The sequence below is a fragment of the Argopecten irradians genome, chromosome 2 (genome assembly GCF_041381155.1).
Source record: "Argopecten irradians isolate NY chromosome 2, Ai_NY, whole genome shotgun sequence".
Lineage (NCBI taxonomy): Eukaryota > Metazoa > Mollusca > Bivalvia > Pectinida > Pectinidae > Argopecten > Argopecten irradians.
In genome coordinates, this window is record NC_091135.1 from 23,031,590 (window position 1) to 23,050,394 (window position 18,805).

Below are 18,805 nucleotides of genomic sequence, written 5' to 3' on the forward strand. Positions count from 1 at the left end.
ACAAGAGGCCTTTCTTTACAATTATCAAAAACACGATGTAACATGGACATTAGAAAAGTATTCTTCAGTTTTCAAGTCGTAAATATCAGCATGGCACAGCATGTTATAGATGTAACAGATGTAAACATTTCGAAATTCTTCTAGACAATCATTAGAAAAATTGCCAACAAACTATTAAAAATTTCATGTACATTTCACTTGAACGAGTATAATATAACATATATGTTTTTTACTTTATAGAGAGAGACAGAATGTGGAACAAAAAACATTTAAACTAAAAGCTTTACCAGAAGTAGTAATCAATGTGTCCTTTGAATTTTTATAATATTAATATGGATATAGAGACTGACAGCCTGCATCCATTATATATCGTATTAAATCGTATCTAAAAGTAGGATGTGATTTCTCTCCTTGTTTCTAATGTTAAACTAATGACCTTTCATGTCATATATTTAATTGAGCCATTAAATGAAAACCTGTGTCTATCTCAATGTAAATGTGAATCATAATGTCTGTCTTCCAATCCGTATCATTTGTTTCACATTTATTCATTCTCAGGCATTCATGTCCAAGTCAACGATAGAATTTGTACTGATCGTTCGGTACCTGCAATACTAGACAAGATTCTAGCATATTGTAAAAGAAAGGCATAATATAATGTACTGTAACATTAAAGCTGTTTATAACAAGCCTTCATCAGTTAGAGTAACATTATAGATGTAAATCAAGTGACAAATGAAAATAAAATGACAGAAGCAGTTTACTCCGCATTATTAGGGCTTTTCACCATGTGGTGAAAAGACCTATTGTTTTTGTTCTGTTTTTTATTAGGGCTTTTCACCATTGTGGTGAAAAGACCTATTGTTTTTGTTCTGTTTTTATTAGGGATTTTCACCATTTCGGTGAAAAGACCCATTGTTTTTTTTCTGTTTTTTATTATTATTATTATTATTATTACAAGCTAACCTATACTTACATTATATATATCATTGGCTTCTTAGGTAAAATATATGTTTTCGTTTAAAAATAACATACAGTGTATTTAACAATAATGACAATAAAAAAGCTAACCAAGTTTTATAATTTGCGTACCCCTGTGTTTTGGCTGAGGTGACCAAGATTGCATTTTACGGTCTCGGAATAGCAGTTCAGACTGCTTGTTTTACACATGTTCATAGAAATTTAATGGTTGAAAACAGATATATCTAGATTTAATATCCCATTAAAAGTTACATAATATAAGACCACGATCGAGAGCAACGTGAGTAGAGCAACGTAGGTAGCGATAGGCCAAGGACATCTCCTTGCAAGCGGCGTATGGGATTTGCAAATTATTTAGTCTAGATGAAATAAATGTTTATTCTTATTACTGGTTTAATTTATGTAAATAATGAATGTTCTTGCAATATTTCCAACGTTGGACATTTTTATTTTGCTAAAATTAATATCGATGCTGCTATCGTTTATGCGAGGAGATGAGATGAAGAGGTTTTGCCGAGTCATCTCGGTTTTCCCCTGTCGACACCAAAATAAAACTTGTATTGTAAGATAGTGACTGTGTACAGGGGCGTACGAAGCGGGGGCAGGATAGGCAACTACTCCCCCCCCCCCACCACACCCCACCCGTTTCCCAGGACGGGGTGGGGGGCAAACATGTCTTTTTGCCCCTCCCCATTTTCGCCGACTGAAATTTTCCAAACATGCTTATTTGAAAGAAAAAAGGGTCCTCCTGCACATTTTTCGTACTTCATTCTAGAAAATTTTCCGCTGCGCGGCGCATTTCCTTAAACGTTCAAGCACATATTGTCAAACCTTAAATAGTAAAAATTCAATACACATGAACTAGACTAAAAATGTCCATCGAGGGATTCTATGTACTATTTTAAAAAAATGTCTCTTAAAAGATCAATCTGTTTATGTCTTAGCGAGACAATTTATTCATTTTTTTTATGTTACACAACAATGTGCCGATGGTGTGAAGCCGGTGTATTCAGATCGAGTAGGGTTGCATAATGTTATGACGACACAATTATCATTTCTATATGCAGGTAGCTTTAAATCGAAAAATTTCAATGTTAAGAACGCTTTAAAATCATTAAAATACATCGTAAAACTCATCTCAGCCATTCTAAATCGTATTTTTTCCCGGTGGAGACCCTCGGACCCCCTAACACCAAATTATCGCGCCTTTGGGCGCTCGCAAATTCATCAAAATGCATCGTAAAACTCATCTAAGCCATTAAAAATCGTATTTTTTTCTGGGGGAGGCCCCTGGACCCCCCAAACACCAAAATCTCGCGATTTCGGGCGCTCGCAAATTCATCAAAACTCATTTAAGCTATTCTAAATGGTAATATTTTCCCGGGGGAGGCCCCGGACCCAACAAACACCAAAATCTCGCACTTGCGGGCCCTCGCAAAATCATCAAAATTCATTGTAAAACTCATCTCAGCCCTTCTAAATTACAATAATTTGGGTTACGTCACTGTTTGGCGGGACTGACTGCCGTTTCATTCACCTCTACTAAAAGTGACGGCACTGGAATGTTCGGGATCAAGTCATCAAATTTAGAAATTGAATCAAACGAAAAAAATTAGACATTTATTTACTGACATCGTAATATTTTCCTATTGCAACTATTACAGGAAATTCTTATAATCCGGTGTCGAGTTCTGTGCCCGACTAATGTCGATATTAGTGCTGAAAATGCATTGTTTCTTGATATTGTTCCGCTTCTTTTGTTGACTTTAAATTTGTAGGATGAACTTAACCTGCGAAGGGCGTCAGAACGCTTGTTTTCAATGGGAATAAACACCGTAGTGATAAAGACCTTCCAAGTATGGCAAAAGTGAATATCTGCATCAGGGAAATAGGGACACAAAAAGTCGATTTTCTCCAAAAGTAAGTAAGCTACACTACATTAATTTTGCTGGAACACTTAAAAAATCGTTCTGATTTCAGAACAATTGGAATTATGAAGAAACCTCTTACAGTATTTTTATTATTATTATTATATATAATGTAAGTTAACAAGCTAACCGATATTTACATAATATATAATTCATTTTTCGCAATTTTCAGTCATGTGGACATGACGTACATAGGAATTATTTTATTTATGATGAATAATTTGCGTGCCCCTGTGCTTGGGTTGAGGTGACCAATATTACATTTCACGGTCCCGGAACAGCAGTTGAGATGGGTTGTTTTTATCTTGTACACAAGTTCCTTCCACATATTCATAATTCTAAATATAACTGTCGAAGACAGATATATCTGGATCAAATTATCGATGAAAAGTTACATATTACATATGTATAAGACCACGATCGAGTGTATTGTGGGTAGCGATAGGCCTAGGACGTCTCCTTGCAGGCGGTATATGGAATTTTCAAATTATTATTTGCCTAGATGAAATAAATGATTTGTTTTAATGTCCAGGAGACGAGAGTCATCTCGTCTTTCCATGTCAACACCAAAATAAAACTAACAGGCCTATTCAAGGACACGTCCTTGGCCTAGCTACTGTAAGATACTGACCGTGTATATCCTCAGATATATAATTATTTATTTTGTAGTAATAGGGCTACATGTACATGTAGTCCTCGCCAGATATTTTGAATAGTTTGAATAGGCATGTTTGCATGATATATTAAAAAAAAACAATAAAAAATTGCCGCCGGTGGTGAGAATCGAAAAATCAGAAGATCTGCACGTTAACACTAAGCCAGATTTCTGCTTTTTTTTGTAAACAGTGATTTTTTTTTATAAGAACATTGTTATTTTTTTGATGATGTACATGTATGATTGAGTATTTCCTAATAGGAAAAATAATTTTGTAAATGTAATGTGCAAGTAGCTGTTGTTTCAGCATGAAGAAAAGTGAAAAAATGATAATAAAACATTGATCACAAATCACAAAGTTTTTTGTTGTTCTTTAATATACCTGGTATACGATAATCTTTTTTTGTTATTTTATTGATTTTTTTTTTCTGATATGCTCGAACGTCGGTGAAGACATCCCCTGAGGGGAATGAGTTAGATTTCGCCGAGACGTAGCACAGGTTCGAGCTCGTGTTACGTTGATACGGAGAAAACGACAGTTATTTGCAATGAGAAATTGTACAATATAATCTTTTTTTAGCTTATATCTTTCTACTGCGTATGCATCGTAAAATTCTACTAAGTTGCATGAAAAATCACGATAACTGCAGGTACAGGTAGGCCTAACGTTATCAATGCACAGTCGATGTCGGGAACAGATCCGATTTGATGCACATTCATCTCAAATATAGAAAAAAAATGAATGCTATTGCCGAAACCTTTTGGACTAGAGATAGTCTTAAGTCTTCAAAGATCGCTTTTTTAATGAATAAGAAAAAAAACCACCAAAAAATCACGATAGCTGCTCGCAACCCAGTGGTTCCGCGCATTCGAATGTGGTACCGCGGTTTCATCGGTTTTCGACGGCGAAAGACCAAAATAGATTTTTACACACAATGTCAAACACATTCAATTTAAATCATTAATTATATGTTTCAGAAGCATGTTAATAATGTTTTTGTGCAATATTTCATGAATTCCATCTACTAAACGAAGCATTGTATCCACAAACGCTGTAAGATTTACATTGTAGCCTACGTAGATATAGGCCTATAGGCCTACTGTTTCTTTTTGTCAAAGTGACGTTTAAATAATGAAATGTTTCAAGATAAAGTAACACTATTATTTTAAACTATGTTAAGCTGTTTATGAGTGCAAATATGCCACCATAATACCACAAATGAATGCTTATTCAATCCTTCAAAACGTCAGCTTGCAAGGTCGAATCACCCGGGCTCATAGAGGACTAAAAAGTGACGTCATTGGAATGCTCGGGATCAAATCGTCAAATTTAGAAATGGTAATCAGAATAAAGAAATTAATCATTTATTTACTCACATCGCAATATTTTCATATCGCAACTGTTACAGGAAATTCTTATTACCTGGTATCGAGTTCTATGCCTGATTAATCTCGATATTTAGTGTTGAAAATATCTGGTTTATTGATATTATTCCGCTACTTTTGTTGAGTTTGAATTCGCAAATTCGAAGGGCGTCAGAACGCTTGTTTTCAACCGGAATCAACACCGTAGTGACCTTCCAAGTGGATTTTTTTTCATCGACATAAAAAGTTGATTTTCTCAAAAAGTAAGAAAAATAAAATACATTAATTTTGCTGGAATACTAAAAAAATCATTCTGATTTCGGAACAGTTGGAATCATGAAGATACCTCTAACAGTATTTTTATTATTATTATTATATATTATGTAAGTAATTATTCTACACTTTTTTTGTGTCCAAAAGATCTTCAAAATGGTAAGAGGTATGTCAATGGCCTTATTTTTATATTGTATGGCATGAGTTGAAGGGGTGAACGCAACATTTTTAAGTAGGTCAAAAAACCAAGATGGCCGCCATGACGTCATACCTAAAAAGTTTAAAACAGCCATAACTCAAAAACCGTTTAAGATACAGCAAATATTTTTTATGTTTTATGTAGATCGTATAAAAGACTAACTTTTATTCAATTACAGCAATTAGGTCAAAGGTCAAACAAAAAAGTTCGCTATGAGGTCAAAGTTCACGAATTTTTTTGATTTTGCGAAATTTCTTTATATATATTGATGCAGAATGTCATTCTGATGAATTTGGTGTCTTTTATTTTTCGGTAGCACTTCCGGTTAATGCTGTATGCCATTTTGAACATTCCTTTGATCTTTGCTAAATCCCCGCCAAAATGTTTAACATTATATATTGTCGAACTGAATAACTAGAATAGTCTGCAATTGCTATAGAAAAGACCCCTCTAATGTTCTCTAACGTTAGATATGATTTTCATCTTCATCAAAAAAACAAAATGGCCGCTATGACGTCATATCTTAAAATTTAAAAATGCTTATAACTCACTAACAGTTCTTTTCACAGATTTCATCCAATAATATTTTTTGCAGATAATCTTAAGCGTAAACTTTTTCTCTCTACATGTTATTACAAAAAATGGCAACTTCCGGTTTTCGGTAAGGGTCAAATGTTAAAGGTGCTGTTTTTAACAATAAACTTGAAAACTTTTCTCCTGAAGTTCTATAAGGTCTAGGATCTTCATATTTCATATATAAGATGTCCAGGGGATGGGCTATAAAGTCAGATACTAGGAATGACCTTGACCCATATTCAAGGTCACATGAGTCATATATGTTCAAATCTTAAAATGACTCAACAATAACCTAAATAATAAGAGTCTTCATACGTTAAAGGTCACAGGAGTCCAGACTTTAAATATACATACCGGGGTATATATACTTAACAACACCGCAAGTCAGATGACGTTAAGGCGCATTCGATCTCGTTATCATTTGCTCGAACGAATTTGAAAATATTGGATTAAGATGAGAGTTCTCTTCGGCTGATCAACTTTCATGCAGATCTTCACTAAAACACTTTTATTCAGGGCTGAAAGTCAAGGTCATTTATTGGTTACAACTTCAAAACCCATGCATTACCTACTTCTTAACTTACCTGGCAATGACGGTATTGTAAACTAAATATTGTGAAAAGCCCGCCAAATTGTCTATGACAATTTCTAGTTTCTTCTGAAATGATTGGGTAATATTTATTCATTTAGAGATCCCATTTAAAATTCCATAGATATTGAACCTCCACTGAGATTGACCCTTCACCTAAAAAAAACATCATCTAAACCATTATAATTCCTTTATGTAAACATACGATGATATAAGATCTTTGACAAACAATGTCTGCGCGAGCATATGACTGCATGAATCTTTGTTATAATAGCTTACCTTATATTCCTATCGTTATAACCTTCTGCTCGTTATGTGATCAGGCATTCTAGATCGTCCATCTCGCTGGTCAGTTTCAAGGTCATCTAAGCGGAGATAATTATTTACAGACACAATGGACAAGGACACTGAGAAGGTAAGATTAAACAATGTTGTTGAACTGTTATGTTTATTAAGATTTAGAATTTATTTGATCCCTTTTAGACAAATTCAACACTTATTCATATATGAACGGATTCGGACCACGCATGCTGTACATATTTGCAAAAAATGACAAATACAATATGTTTAATTGGTAGGATCACAAATACGTCGTAAAGTCTTTTTTGTAAATATAGGAAAGTTTATTTATAAATGAAAATACTCATGTATTGATTTACTGAAAACAAATAAATGATAAGGTATAAGTTAATTAGAAAAACAAATTTTGGAAATATTAATTAAATAAATAATGTTGTATATATGTTAAATATAAAGATTTTAAGAATATACATGAAAATATGAAATGCGATTCATTTCTTCATCAAGACAAAATGTCACGCAATCAAATTATTGAAAGATTGTTTAGATTTTATGTGAACAAGAATATCACCGCTAAATGTGAAAAGTAAATCGTTTAGAATAATTAAATTTTCAATTAAATGCTGATTTTTTTTAAGGAATGTAATTACGGAGTTTCACATTCACATGATGTTTAATGCTCGATATTACAGATAGTGCCTGTGCACAAATACAAGCATTCTGAAATGAACACAGTAAAACTGAGATGAAAGAATTACCGAATATTTCAAATATACAATCAAAATTGACGATTTTCAAACATAATCCTACCCGATAGGTTAACGTGTATTTTGTATTATTGTATTAATTGTACTTTTCTTTTATTGCTAGTGAACTTTTGTTCTGTATCCAGATCATTGTACATTTGTAATAGGATTATACATAAATTAATATTTTGCAATTTAAATTTTCAAATAATTTTATGAAAAAAATTAATAAAATTGATATTTTGTTTTTTAATTGACAATAGCACACTGTATCTCCAGTAACGGAGAACCCGAAGACAGAGGAGATGTCCGCTACACAGTCCTATAAGGAAGTACCAAACGATCCAGAATTGACTATTCCTGACGACGTAAGAAAAGAAACAGCAATAGCGATTACAATCACAGATGGTGAAATACCGGAGGCAACCACACCTGACAAGTTGTGGATTTCAGAATTTATAGCAAAATACAAAAGCCTCTTCGTCAAGGCAACCAAAGTCACCATAGCGGGACTGTTTTTGGTGTATGTTGGATACTGTATGACAGTTGAATTCGGTTCCGAAGGCTCTCTGAGACTTCTTATTGGAACTATATTGGGATATCTATATCTGACGTGGAAGTTACTACAGAAATGGGAAGGATTTTCGAACATTTACGCTGATCTTAAACAACTGAAATGCCAGGGAAGGATACAAATAAAAATAAGGAAATATATCCGTTGGTAAGTTTCTGATAACCATCAGACCTCAACTAACCATAATTCAATCAAGTATTGATGGCGTTTTTTTTAATTTCATGGGGTGTGAAAAACATTGCTTATATTTTTTTCTGATATCTTAATAAAATAAAATACACTTCGATGTTTTGATTTGTATTGAATCCAATTTTGATTTTCGCGTCATTCCCGTTTTTTCCATTAGAAAGCTAAATCAAGTATGAAAATAAAGAAAAACAATATAAGATGATTTTGAAACTGATACAGACGCCCCGTAGAACCATGAAATACTGAAGTATATTTTTAGCTGTTACACCACTTGAACATTTGACGAACATGACTACAATGTGTACAGAAGATACAGCAAGAGTCAATCTAGACGATAGTATACCGCTCTTGGTCCGACTTATATCCATTAGTAAGGAAAGTGGTCAAAACTAAAAAACATTTAGAATACAGAGTAGTTAAAGAATAAAATAAATCATAAAAAGTATACGTATCAACTACATCCTTGCCATTTCCCTATACTTTGAAACATATTTTGAAAGGTTAAGTGTAAATATCATACTAGTCATCGAAACGTCACCATGAGATATTCACTGACTGTGTAATTAATATCATTACACATATGATTAATATATTTACAGGATTATAAATGTAGCCATTAACTGCAAAAAGAGACTTAAAACAACTTTGAAATTTATATATATTACACACTCCTTTGATGGTAAGGGACAACAGACTTAACAGGAATAAAGACAACACAAACGGGCACTTGGGATGGAACTATTAATACTGAAATACTGATATGATGGGTAAAAACCCAATTTGGTAATAAAAGATAGTGATACGACAAAACCACAAAAACATGATATAAGAATGATGGATTAATTCCATAATAAACTATATGTCCCTATACAATATTACAATTTACATAGCCTTGTTCAACACTTTTTATACGTCTGTTTGTTCTCATTTAAATGTTTTTCTTGTACATATGTATTTAAGGATTAAAGTCTCTTTCTGGTGGTTCTATCGAACGATAAAGTTGAGTAGGGTATCGATATTTGGAATGGACCGCGAAGCGGTCCATGAAACAAATATCGATACCCTACTCAACTTTATCCTTCGATAGAACCACCAGAAAGAGACTTTAATCCTTATATTTACAGTCTTAACTATTATTTTCATAGCTCAAAATTTACCCTTAATAGTGTTTATGGCATTTATAAGACTAAAATTGAATTATATCGTTTGGTTCCGACAGGCATTTCGAACAGCCACTTGAAGTGGCGGAAATTCCCGCCAATTTATCAATGAACTTACCAATAAAATGAGTTCCGTCTGATGAAGCATATATCTGAGGTTTTCCCGGTATGGAACTATAAATCATTTTATTTATCTGTTGTTAAAAACACCATGGTGCAAAGCAGTTTGGTTTTAATATTTTGCTTCGTATGATTTCACACGCTTACACAATTCATAACGTGGCAGGATATTTAACGTAGTTGTGACGCGGCGTCCGATTCAAACCGCCTGTGTCAAGGAGGTGTGACAAACAGAGAGTTTCTTCAATTTTGTGATCACTTGAGTTCTACTTAATCAGTTCACGTTTGAAATTTCTTGAATACACGGATGTTTACATAGTTCCATGTCATTATTTCCGGATTTTAGAGATTTTCAAATGTATCGGACGTCGTTTCGAGGAACATGTACAAACACAGGTAAGCCCACTACTGTAAACGTTTACTGTACCGCTCTCAAAATGTTAGCTATATTTATATTGTTGATTTAAACACTTCAATAAATATTAGAGGTGTCTATTACAAGTATTGTAAAGCTACAATTGAAGGATTCCGTTTCATTGATATTTCGAAACACCCAAACGTACATTGTGTATGTAAGTCCTACTCTCGCCGATTCACAGTAGATTCTAGATAACGTACAGGACTTGTCTGTCCGCCGAGGTGAACAAAAATGCATTGTCGTGCTAGGTCGCTTTGCTTACACTTATCCAACTCAAATACTGATGTTGTTCTGACATATCTTATCCATTCGCGTACAACCAAAGATGTTAAAAATACGAATATAATGTAGATCTAGGCTACACGTTGTAGAGAACAACACAGACTCACAGACACACAACATGTAAACATTGCGACGTCATCGGAATGTGCAAAACTGTACATTGTACAACATTGTTTATTTATCATACGCACGGAAGCATTGCTCAAAGAGGTACGGTAGTAACATAAACAATGTAACTTTTCTACATTTGTATTTACACACATACATGTATATGTGTTCAAACCTATTTTGATACATGTACATGTTCATCGAACGTACGTTCGGTTACTGAAAACACCAAAAGTTTCTGATTTGGACCATCATAAATTCATCCGCGCGGCTCCAAATTGCGCGTGACATACTCAATTTATCGAGAAATAAAGTTGAGTAGCCTTTGGTTGAAATCAACGGGGTTTATACTATCAATTCACCACTGACTGTAAATATATTTCCATATTTAACGCCTTCGGCGAGCAACTTTGCTACCCTAATGACGTAATATACGTTTCTTTCTTCTAAATAGTGTCTGAATACTCTTGGCTAGCGAAGCCGAAATGCTGTTTTTGTTGCTAAAAATACATTATAAATATATGAATTCAGCAATATGTTTGCGCATTTTTATATCATGAATACAGGGGCCTCTACATCGCCATGCTGGTGCTCATAGGGTCATTGGTAGGAACTGCCGTTGCCAAGGGTAACTACAGAAATCTGGTATCGCTTGGTGGCCTTGTGGCCTTCCTTCTTCTGCTATATGTGACTTCCTTGGATCGCGCAAATGTAAGGAAATAAAGAAAAGAAAACCTCTTTAATCATTTTACTTTTCTTCCTGAGGTCTATTTGCATCATTATATGACATAATTGAAAAATGGGTGAACAACAAATCTTATCTGCCAATGCTTACAGTCGAAATTATTAACATAAATTAAAGGCTTTGCATGTTGTTTTAATGGGGGGGGGGGACTATGACAGCTTTAAGCAACACTTCTTGTAAAGGTACAGTATAACTTTACAAAATATCATAGCCTCGGATTTGATGCTCCATAATACCTGTTTTTATTTCTTGGTGTTCCATATTACTTGTGCTTATTTCTTTGGTGTTCCATATTACCTGTATTTATTTCTTGGTGTTCCATATTACCTGTGTAGATTTCTTTGATGCTCCATATTACCTGTGTTTATTTCTTCGATGCTCCATATTACCTGGGTTTTTATCATCACATTTAGGTATCATGGCACGCTGTGTTTTGGGGGTTCGGAATTCAATTCATCATGGCCATATTTGTACTGTACACGAGTGGCGGGAAGGAAGCTGTCATCTGGTGTAGCACGCGCCTTAGTGAACTACTCGCGCACTCCAGTAAAGGCTCAGAATTTGTTTTCGGCAAAGATTACATGCAATTTTATTTTGCTTTTAGTGTAAGTTATTTATTTTTTATTAAGTGTGTGTTTTTTACGTTGTAGGGACCCTATATGTACAACTTACTGGGTTATCAATACTTTCTTTTTACACATATATTTTACCGACGGTTATATTCTTCGTTTCAATGGTTGTATATAAAGTTTAGCGACAGTTATGTTCTCTGTTTCCATAGTTACATATACATTATTATATAGATTTTACCGACGGTTATAATATTTTTTTCCATGGTTACATATAGGTTTTAGCGACGGTTATATTCGTTTGTTTCCATAATTACTGTATACACAGAAATAACCGACGGTTATATTCTTTGTTTCCATGGTTACATATAGGTTTTACCGACGATTATAATATTTGTTTCAATGGTTACATATAGGCTTTAGCGACGGTTATATTCGTTTGTTTCCATAATTACTGTATACACAGAAATAACCGACGGTAATATTCCTTGTTTCCATGGTTACATATAGATTTTACCGACGGTTATATTTTTTGTTTCTATTACTACTGTATAAACAGAATTTACCGATGGTTTTATTATTTGTTTCTATGATTACATGTAGCTTTTACCGATGGTTATATTCTTTGTTGCCATCGTGAGAGTTTTAACTTATCTTGGAGTTCTCCGCTTCATCAACCATACATTGGGAACCATGTTAGCATTCTGTACAGGAACGACAGTACCGGAGGCAATATGTGCTGCAGCCAACGTGTTTGTAGGAGGGGTAATTATATGTTCTTAATCTTACGTTTATTTAGTGATAATAACATGTTTGTCTTAACACTGTCATTGATGTTATATGTCAATGCTGACATTAATGCAGAACCAAGTATGAACAGTCTTGCACCGAGCGATTTACTAATTGAATTCCATCACCATCAATGAATGCTTTAAATAGTTCAACTATATCTAAAGAGTACTGATCGATAGCTTATCAAATGTGTTTTGTATGTATAAGTTTCCATACAGCTCTGATATTGTTGTTATTGCTGCTGTTGATACTCCTGGCAATGTTTTAGTTATGATGTTCCATGTTGATATACAGTTTCATATTGTGTTGTTAAGCATGCAATCTCAGCTACGATATGTTATTGCGTACATGATTTTCAATTTTCTTTCACGATATAGTGTTTGAAATATGAATTCGTTACTTAATCGCTGCTTTCTTTATCCTGGACAGGGACAAGCTATTCTCTTTATCAAGGAATATATGAATTACCTGACGGAGTCTGAGATATTCTGTGTGTTTGTGGGGAACGTAGCCTCTATCGGTGGTGGGGCTGTCGTCCTGTACTCCGGCTATGGGGTTAGTATTTCTTCGCCGTTCCTATTTGTAACATCAAATGATACCGAATCTTACTAAATGAATGGGGCACAAAGGTGCATGTGTTACTACAAAATTAAATCTAATTGGTGTTAAGCATGTTTTTGAATACCATTACAACTGATAGTTTTACAGAACTATTGTCGATATCAGCAAATGAAAAATATCATTGTTATTGGAATTGTAATCAAGACGAAGAAATACCCTGGAAAATTCCGCGCTACAATGGCACACTACGTACATTGTATATGTATTTGTATGTATAGAGGTTACACCGCTGACGAATGGTATTTCTTTCTCTATCAACTAAAGGAGCAAACAAATTCGTATTTATTCTTCAGTTACAAAAGTTACTTACTTTACACCATTACCGTCATTGAAAGGTTTGAGCTTCTTGTTTAACTTTAAGGTAAAAATATCTTTTTTTAAATTGCGTCCCGAAAAAAAGTTCTGGCACTAGGTTATATATGGAATAACGTATTGGCTGCACATGAATCAAAGGCAAAATAAATTATTTATAAATATATTTTTGTGTTAATTAGACATATATGTACGCGATTACACATCATTTGTTGTTTAAATAAATGGTGTTATTTATGCTCTGTCGGCGGTTGAGCATCTGAAATGTACAAATGGAATGCAAGCAGCACGTGAAAGTAATACTTACTTGTATATGGCTTCCTCTGTACTAATAAAGGTGTAAAATTTACACATCATTTTATATTACTTCTAGTGTTAGGACATACACGCGTTGTAGAGGTATATGAGGAGTGTTCTATACTTATCAAAACGTAGCTCGTTTGTATTTTAAGTTGTCATAATGGAGTACATAATTTTGCAAAGTAGTACAGTATTAGTAGAACCTATTTTATGCAGGTAAATATTGTTAATCATTGGATAACCCCGTATATGTTCTAAATCTTACCCTGCTGTCGGTCAGATTGTATTTACATTGTGTTCATCGAATGACATATATTCACCGAGGATATTTCAAGACAAGCACGTATGCTTTTCTGTAGAAACTGTAAAACATGTATAACATATTGATGAAAATATTTTCAAGGTTTTTGTTTATGCAGTCAAATCTTTTTAAAACGATAAAATGTTAATTAAACTGTTTCTGTAGTAGATGTGGATATTTGATTTTAGGTAGTTAAGTTACATGTAAAATGAATTCGCAGCCTTTAATACGTGCCTTCTGTTATGATAATACATGTATAATATATAGTCATCTATGTAATGAGATTATACAACGGCACGAACCGATCATTTAATGATTTACCAGGTGTGTAACATTATATGATAATTATCAACTGTGTAAATAAATCGGCAATAGTCCTATTTGTTGAAGGGACATTCGATTGCTTTCGGGTCAAGATCATTGGTAATAATAGAACAGTGGAAGAATGTTCTAATATGTTTAAAAAAGCACTATTTGATATACTTTCATAAACTTTGATAAACTTTGGAAGGTGTAAACAATACGAAGTGAAGATATTAAATTAATTTGGAATATTGATGTTAACCTTGTAGAATTTTCGTTTATGCTGTCAAACCAAAATTTATAAGGAACTTTATAAGGATATTTCAATAAAAGGACACCAATAAATAGAATATAAGACTGTTTCTATAGAAGGTATCGATATCTGCTTTCCGTAGCTCATACATTTTACTCAAAGTTTTCTGTATGGTATCAAAGGTCCCCGTGGAGTACTTGATATCCGCTTCTGTTCTGTCCGCCCCGGCAGCTCTGGCTGCGGCCAAGCTGAATTATCCAAGTTCGCCATCTCTTCAGGTTACGGACGAAAAGATAAAAAAGGACGAACTTGTGAGGTAAAATGCATCAACTATCCAGCCTTATGTTGATACCGGTTACTACAAACAAATCATAAAAAAATCTTTTAAACAGGCGAGAACAAAAGTTGTTTACTTTTAAACATAACGAATAAAATTATGATATTGTAAGGTCGATTTTTTTTCAATCTTAATAATCTCTTTTCGAAATGAAAATGCAATGCCATTTGAAAACATTTTGAAGCTTTAACTATGTACTTCAAGGATACCACGGACAGTTATGTATTAAATATTCTGCATACCTACTTACTTTTGCTTGAGATTTAATTTCATTCGCAATGGAAATCATGAAAATTAAACGTCGTGATAAAAATGAAAAGCAAAGGTATGTACAGTTAATCAGTATGACTCGAAATCGTGAAATTGAATCATCGTGAAGAAGTAGTTAAGCATAGCTTGTAAAAAATACGTTAGCTTACAGTACATAATACTCGAACTGAGCAAAGGGAAACATAAATAATGTGTATGTTTTGGTTGTTTTCATCTACAGTACAGAGACAAACATTCTCCATGCCTTATCCGAGGGAGCCAGACAGGGTCTGAAATTCGTAGCCAGTATATCGGTCAACATAGTGGTAGTGTTGGCGGTGCTCGACTTTATTGACATGTCTTTACAATGGTTTGGAGCCAGAGCTGGACTGGAAAATTTCAATTTTGAGGTGGAGTGGTATATTTCCTATCTTTGTAATGTCTAATTAATCCGTTGAATGTTAACATAAAAGATAAGCATCCGACCTTTGTTTAAATGTACATAAACATTCTTCTTGGTATTGTGAGCACTAAATATTATATAATTTGTAACGCGTACATATTTATAAAAAAAATATCTATTCCAAGTGTGTTTTCACCACTAAAAGCATAGTTTCGGTAACACACTAAAGCAATTAGTATCATGTGATCGACTTCTCTATAATATTTCAATATCCCTATCCTCTTTGTAGGTTCTAAAATGACATTATGATTTCTGAAAGCATTGCAGTCAAGTAATTCCAAAACCACTTTGTTTTACAGAGCATTTCGTCCTATCTCTTTTACCCGTTTGCCTTCCTGATTGGCGTGGATATTGGCGATTGTTTCAGGGTCGCTAACCTTCTTGGTTTAAGGAGCCTGATAGATATCTCCGTAGCATATATTCAGATGGGAATTTATATCAAGAACAAAGAAATATTTAATGAGTACTCGTCGTTATATAACGACACTCTCATCTATGAGGATTCTTACGATGTGTATTTACCACAGTGGAACCAAACTCTGGTAAAGGGAATCTTGTCGGTAAGTTGTCATCTAGAACTTTAATCCACTCAACAATCTGAGCAACGTTACAAATTAAATGATGCCGATTTTAAGTTTTGGCGTTCGAAATGGTTGAAGAAGTAATAATTAATTAGTAAACACAAATGTATGATAAGCCCAATCCAACATACTACTAAATGTATGATTATGGTTAATCACGTCATCAACTGCATAAAGTCGTCCGTTACGTATGTTACCTGTATGGTATTTTTGTGTGACAGGACCGGTCAGAGGTCATCACCTGTTATGCCTTGTGTGGTTTCGCCTCGCTGTCATCCCTTGGCATAAGTATAGGCTCGATATCTGTCCTGGCTCCTCGGTTCATTGGAGCCGTCACCAAGCTGGCCCCACGGGCTGTTATTGTTGGTACGCTCGCCTGCTACTTCACGGCTTGTGTGGCGGGTAAGTTAGAATTTCAAGTTAGGGTTTACAAATACATGTATCTTGGAATGTCATAGCATTTCAATCGCTATATTGACATTATTCTTAGACTAGTTAATGAAATATATGCTTCTTACTTAATCTGAAGTGACGAATTACACATAGCATTTATTGCATGATTAATTATTATCTCTAATAATGATATTGCAGCGACTATGATTTAACTTGCTATATTTGTATTACAGGTATGATTTATCAGGAGTAGTTGTGGCAGTAGTGCTTCATGGATCTGTACAACTGACAGTGTCAAACAACGAACATATTGTTATCAAAGGTTAATACAATTATTATAAAACATATAAACTGTGGTATTATTACTGGTTAAAACAAATTTCTAAATATAATTTTGATGCTATGGATATTTCATATATTTACAAAAAATATTTACTGAAAATATATATTCTTACAAAAATGTGTGTAGATAAAATACATAGATTATTACTAAATAGATAAAAAAAAAATGCATTGCACTAATCTATATGCATGTACCTCATATAGATCATTATTACTTACAAGTAGCTTACCCATAAACGAATAGTTTCTCTAGTTTGAAGTATTAGTGTCTTATGCTGAATGCTGTGTTCTGTTATGAAATATTTAATTTTCATTGTTGATTGTTTTCAGTATATTACTGTCTGAAAACAAGTTGTATTAATGTAATCTTCACACTTTTTACCATTTTTAACTCCTACAAACCTAAATGAACAATTATATCTGTGTTAATAGATTTTGTCTTCTTGTCTTGTCTCTGTGTAGCAAAAGCCACGTGCCAAATAAATCCATGTTGGCACTGAAAAATCATATTGCTTTATAATGGTACCCAATATATAATTTACTAACTTCTTGTTTTTTGGAATGTGTCGTCTAATACGATGGTTTCAAGATAATTTCATGATGTCGTTAAGGCTGAAAAGAAATATTTAGATATATTAATATTTTTAATACATATATCTTTACATCTCTGTCCAAAATTAACGTTTAATTATTTAACAGAACACCTTGAATTTAAGTTTATAATATTCATAAATTAACTAGGGATTTATTTATGGATTCACTTACAAAATAGAGTTGGGATTCCTTTCATTTAATGTTATTTCTCTGTGAAGGCAATCCCGGTAACTCTGATTTCATTCTATTATACACGTATTTAATTTGGGCCGCGGTGGCCGAGTGGTTAAGATGTACCGACATATTACCACACGCCCTCCACCTCTGGGTCCCGAGTTCGAATCCCATGTGGGGCAGTTGCCAGGTACTGACCGCTGGTCGGTGGTTTTTCTCCGGGTACTTCGGCTTTCCTCCACCAACAAACCTGGCACGTCCTTAAATGACCCTGGCTGTTAATAGGACGTTAAACTAATCAAACCAAACCAAACCTTGTGATACTAATGCTTACTTCTACTTTAACCTCTGTAATTATCGCCTTCGATAGCGGTGGATTAAACAGGTCACGATAGTTTGGCGTCTTACAACCATGACATATCATAATATTTTCTTGTACTTATGTATTGCGTATTACGTGCATCATAAACTGTTTCAAAAGGTTTGTTTGTTTGTTTGATTAATTAACGACCTATTAACGGCTATGGCAATGTAAGGACGGCCTCCCATATATGCGATGTGTTTCAAGAGGAAAAAGTATCGAAAAGATGCATGTACGAATCATTACACATTAATCTATATACATTAAAACGCATATACTCTGTAGATACGTGTGATATCACACTGAAGTCTAAATTTAGTGAAATGTAATAAGCGATAGTAAAGATGAAAAAAAAAACAATTAAGATAAACACCAAAGACACAACAACAGGGTAAATGGTTGGTAATGTTTGAAATGGTCTGCCAAAATCGTTCGTGTACGCAGAAACCAAGAAAGACTTCGAAATCCCGCTGGAAAACCATCTATAAGACTCTATATATACTAATCACTGTTACTTTTTGGACCTCAAATGCAATTAACCAGTCACAACAAATAATCTGTATAATATGTCTTATGATATGATACAGAGGCTGTCAGCTTACGTCCATATTTTTTTTTCAATTAAATTAAATAAAACATACAGTCGAGTCGG

The 18,805-nt window shown here is 33.9% G+C and overlaps 1 protein-coding gene across 1 annotated transcript; it reads left to right on the forward strand.

Moving 5' to 3' along the window:
• Positions 1 to 6,887: 6,887 nt before the first annotated feature.
• Positions 6,888 to 17,779, forward strand: LOC138316917 (uncharacterized transporter HI_0519-like). The gene is made up of 11 exons (XM_069258562.1): positions 6,888 to 6,981; positions 7,876 to 8,333; positions 11,030 to 11,174; positions 11,622 to 11,813; positions 12,381 to 12,542; positions 12,999 to 13,124; positions 14,842 to 14,975; positions 15,487 to 15,655; positions 16,008 to 16,268; positions 16,511 to 16,691; positions 16,916 to 17,779. The coding sequence occupies exons 1-11, from the start codon at positions 6,961 to 6,963 to the stop codon at positions 16,933 to 16,935; spliced, it is 1,869 nt and encodes a 622-aa protein (XP_069114663.1). The 5' UTR covers positions 6,888 to 6,960; the 3' UTR covers positions 16,936 to 17,779.
• The last annotated feature ends 1,026 nt before the right edge of the window (positions 17,780 to 18,805 follow it).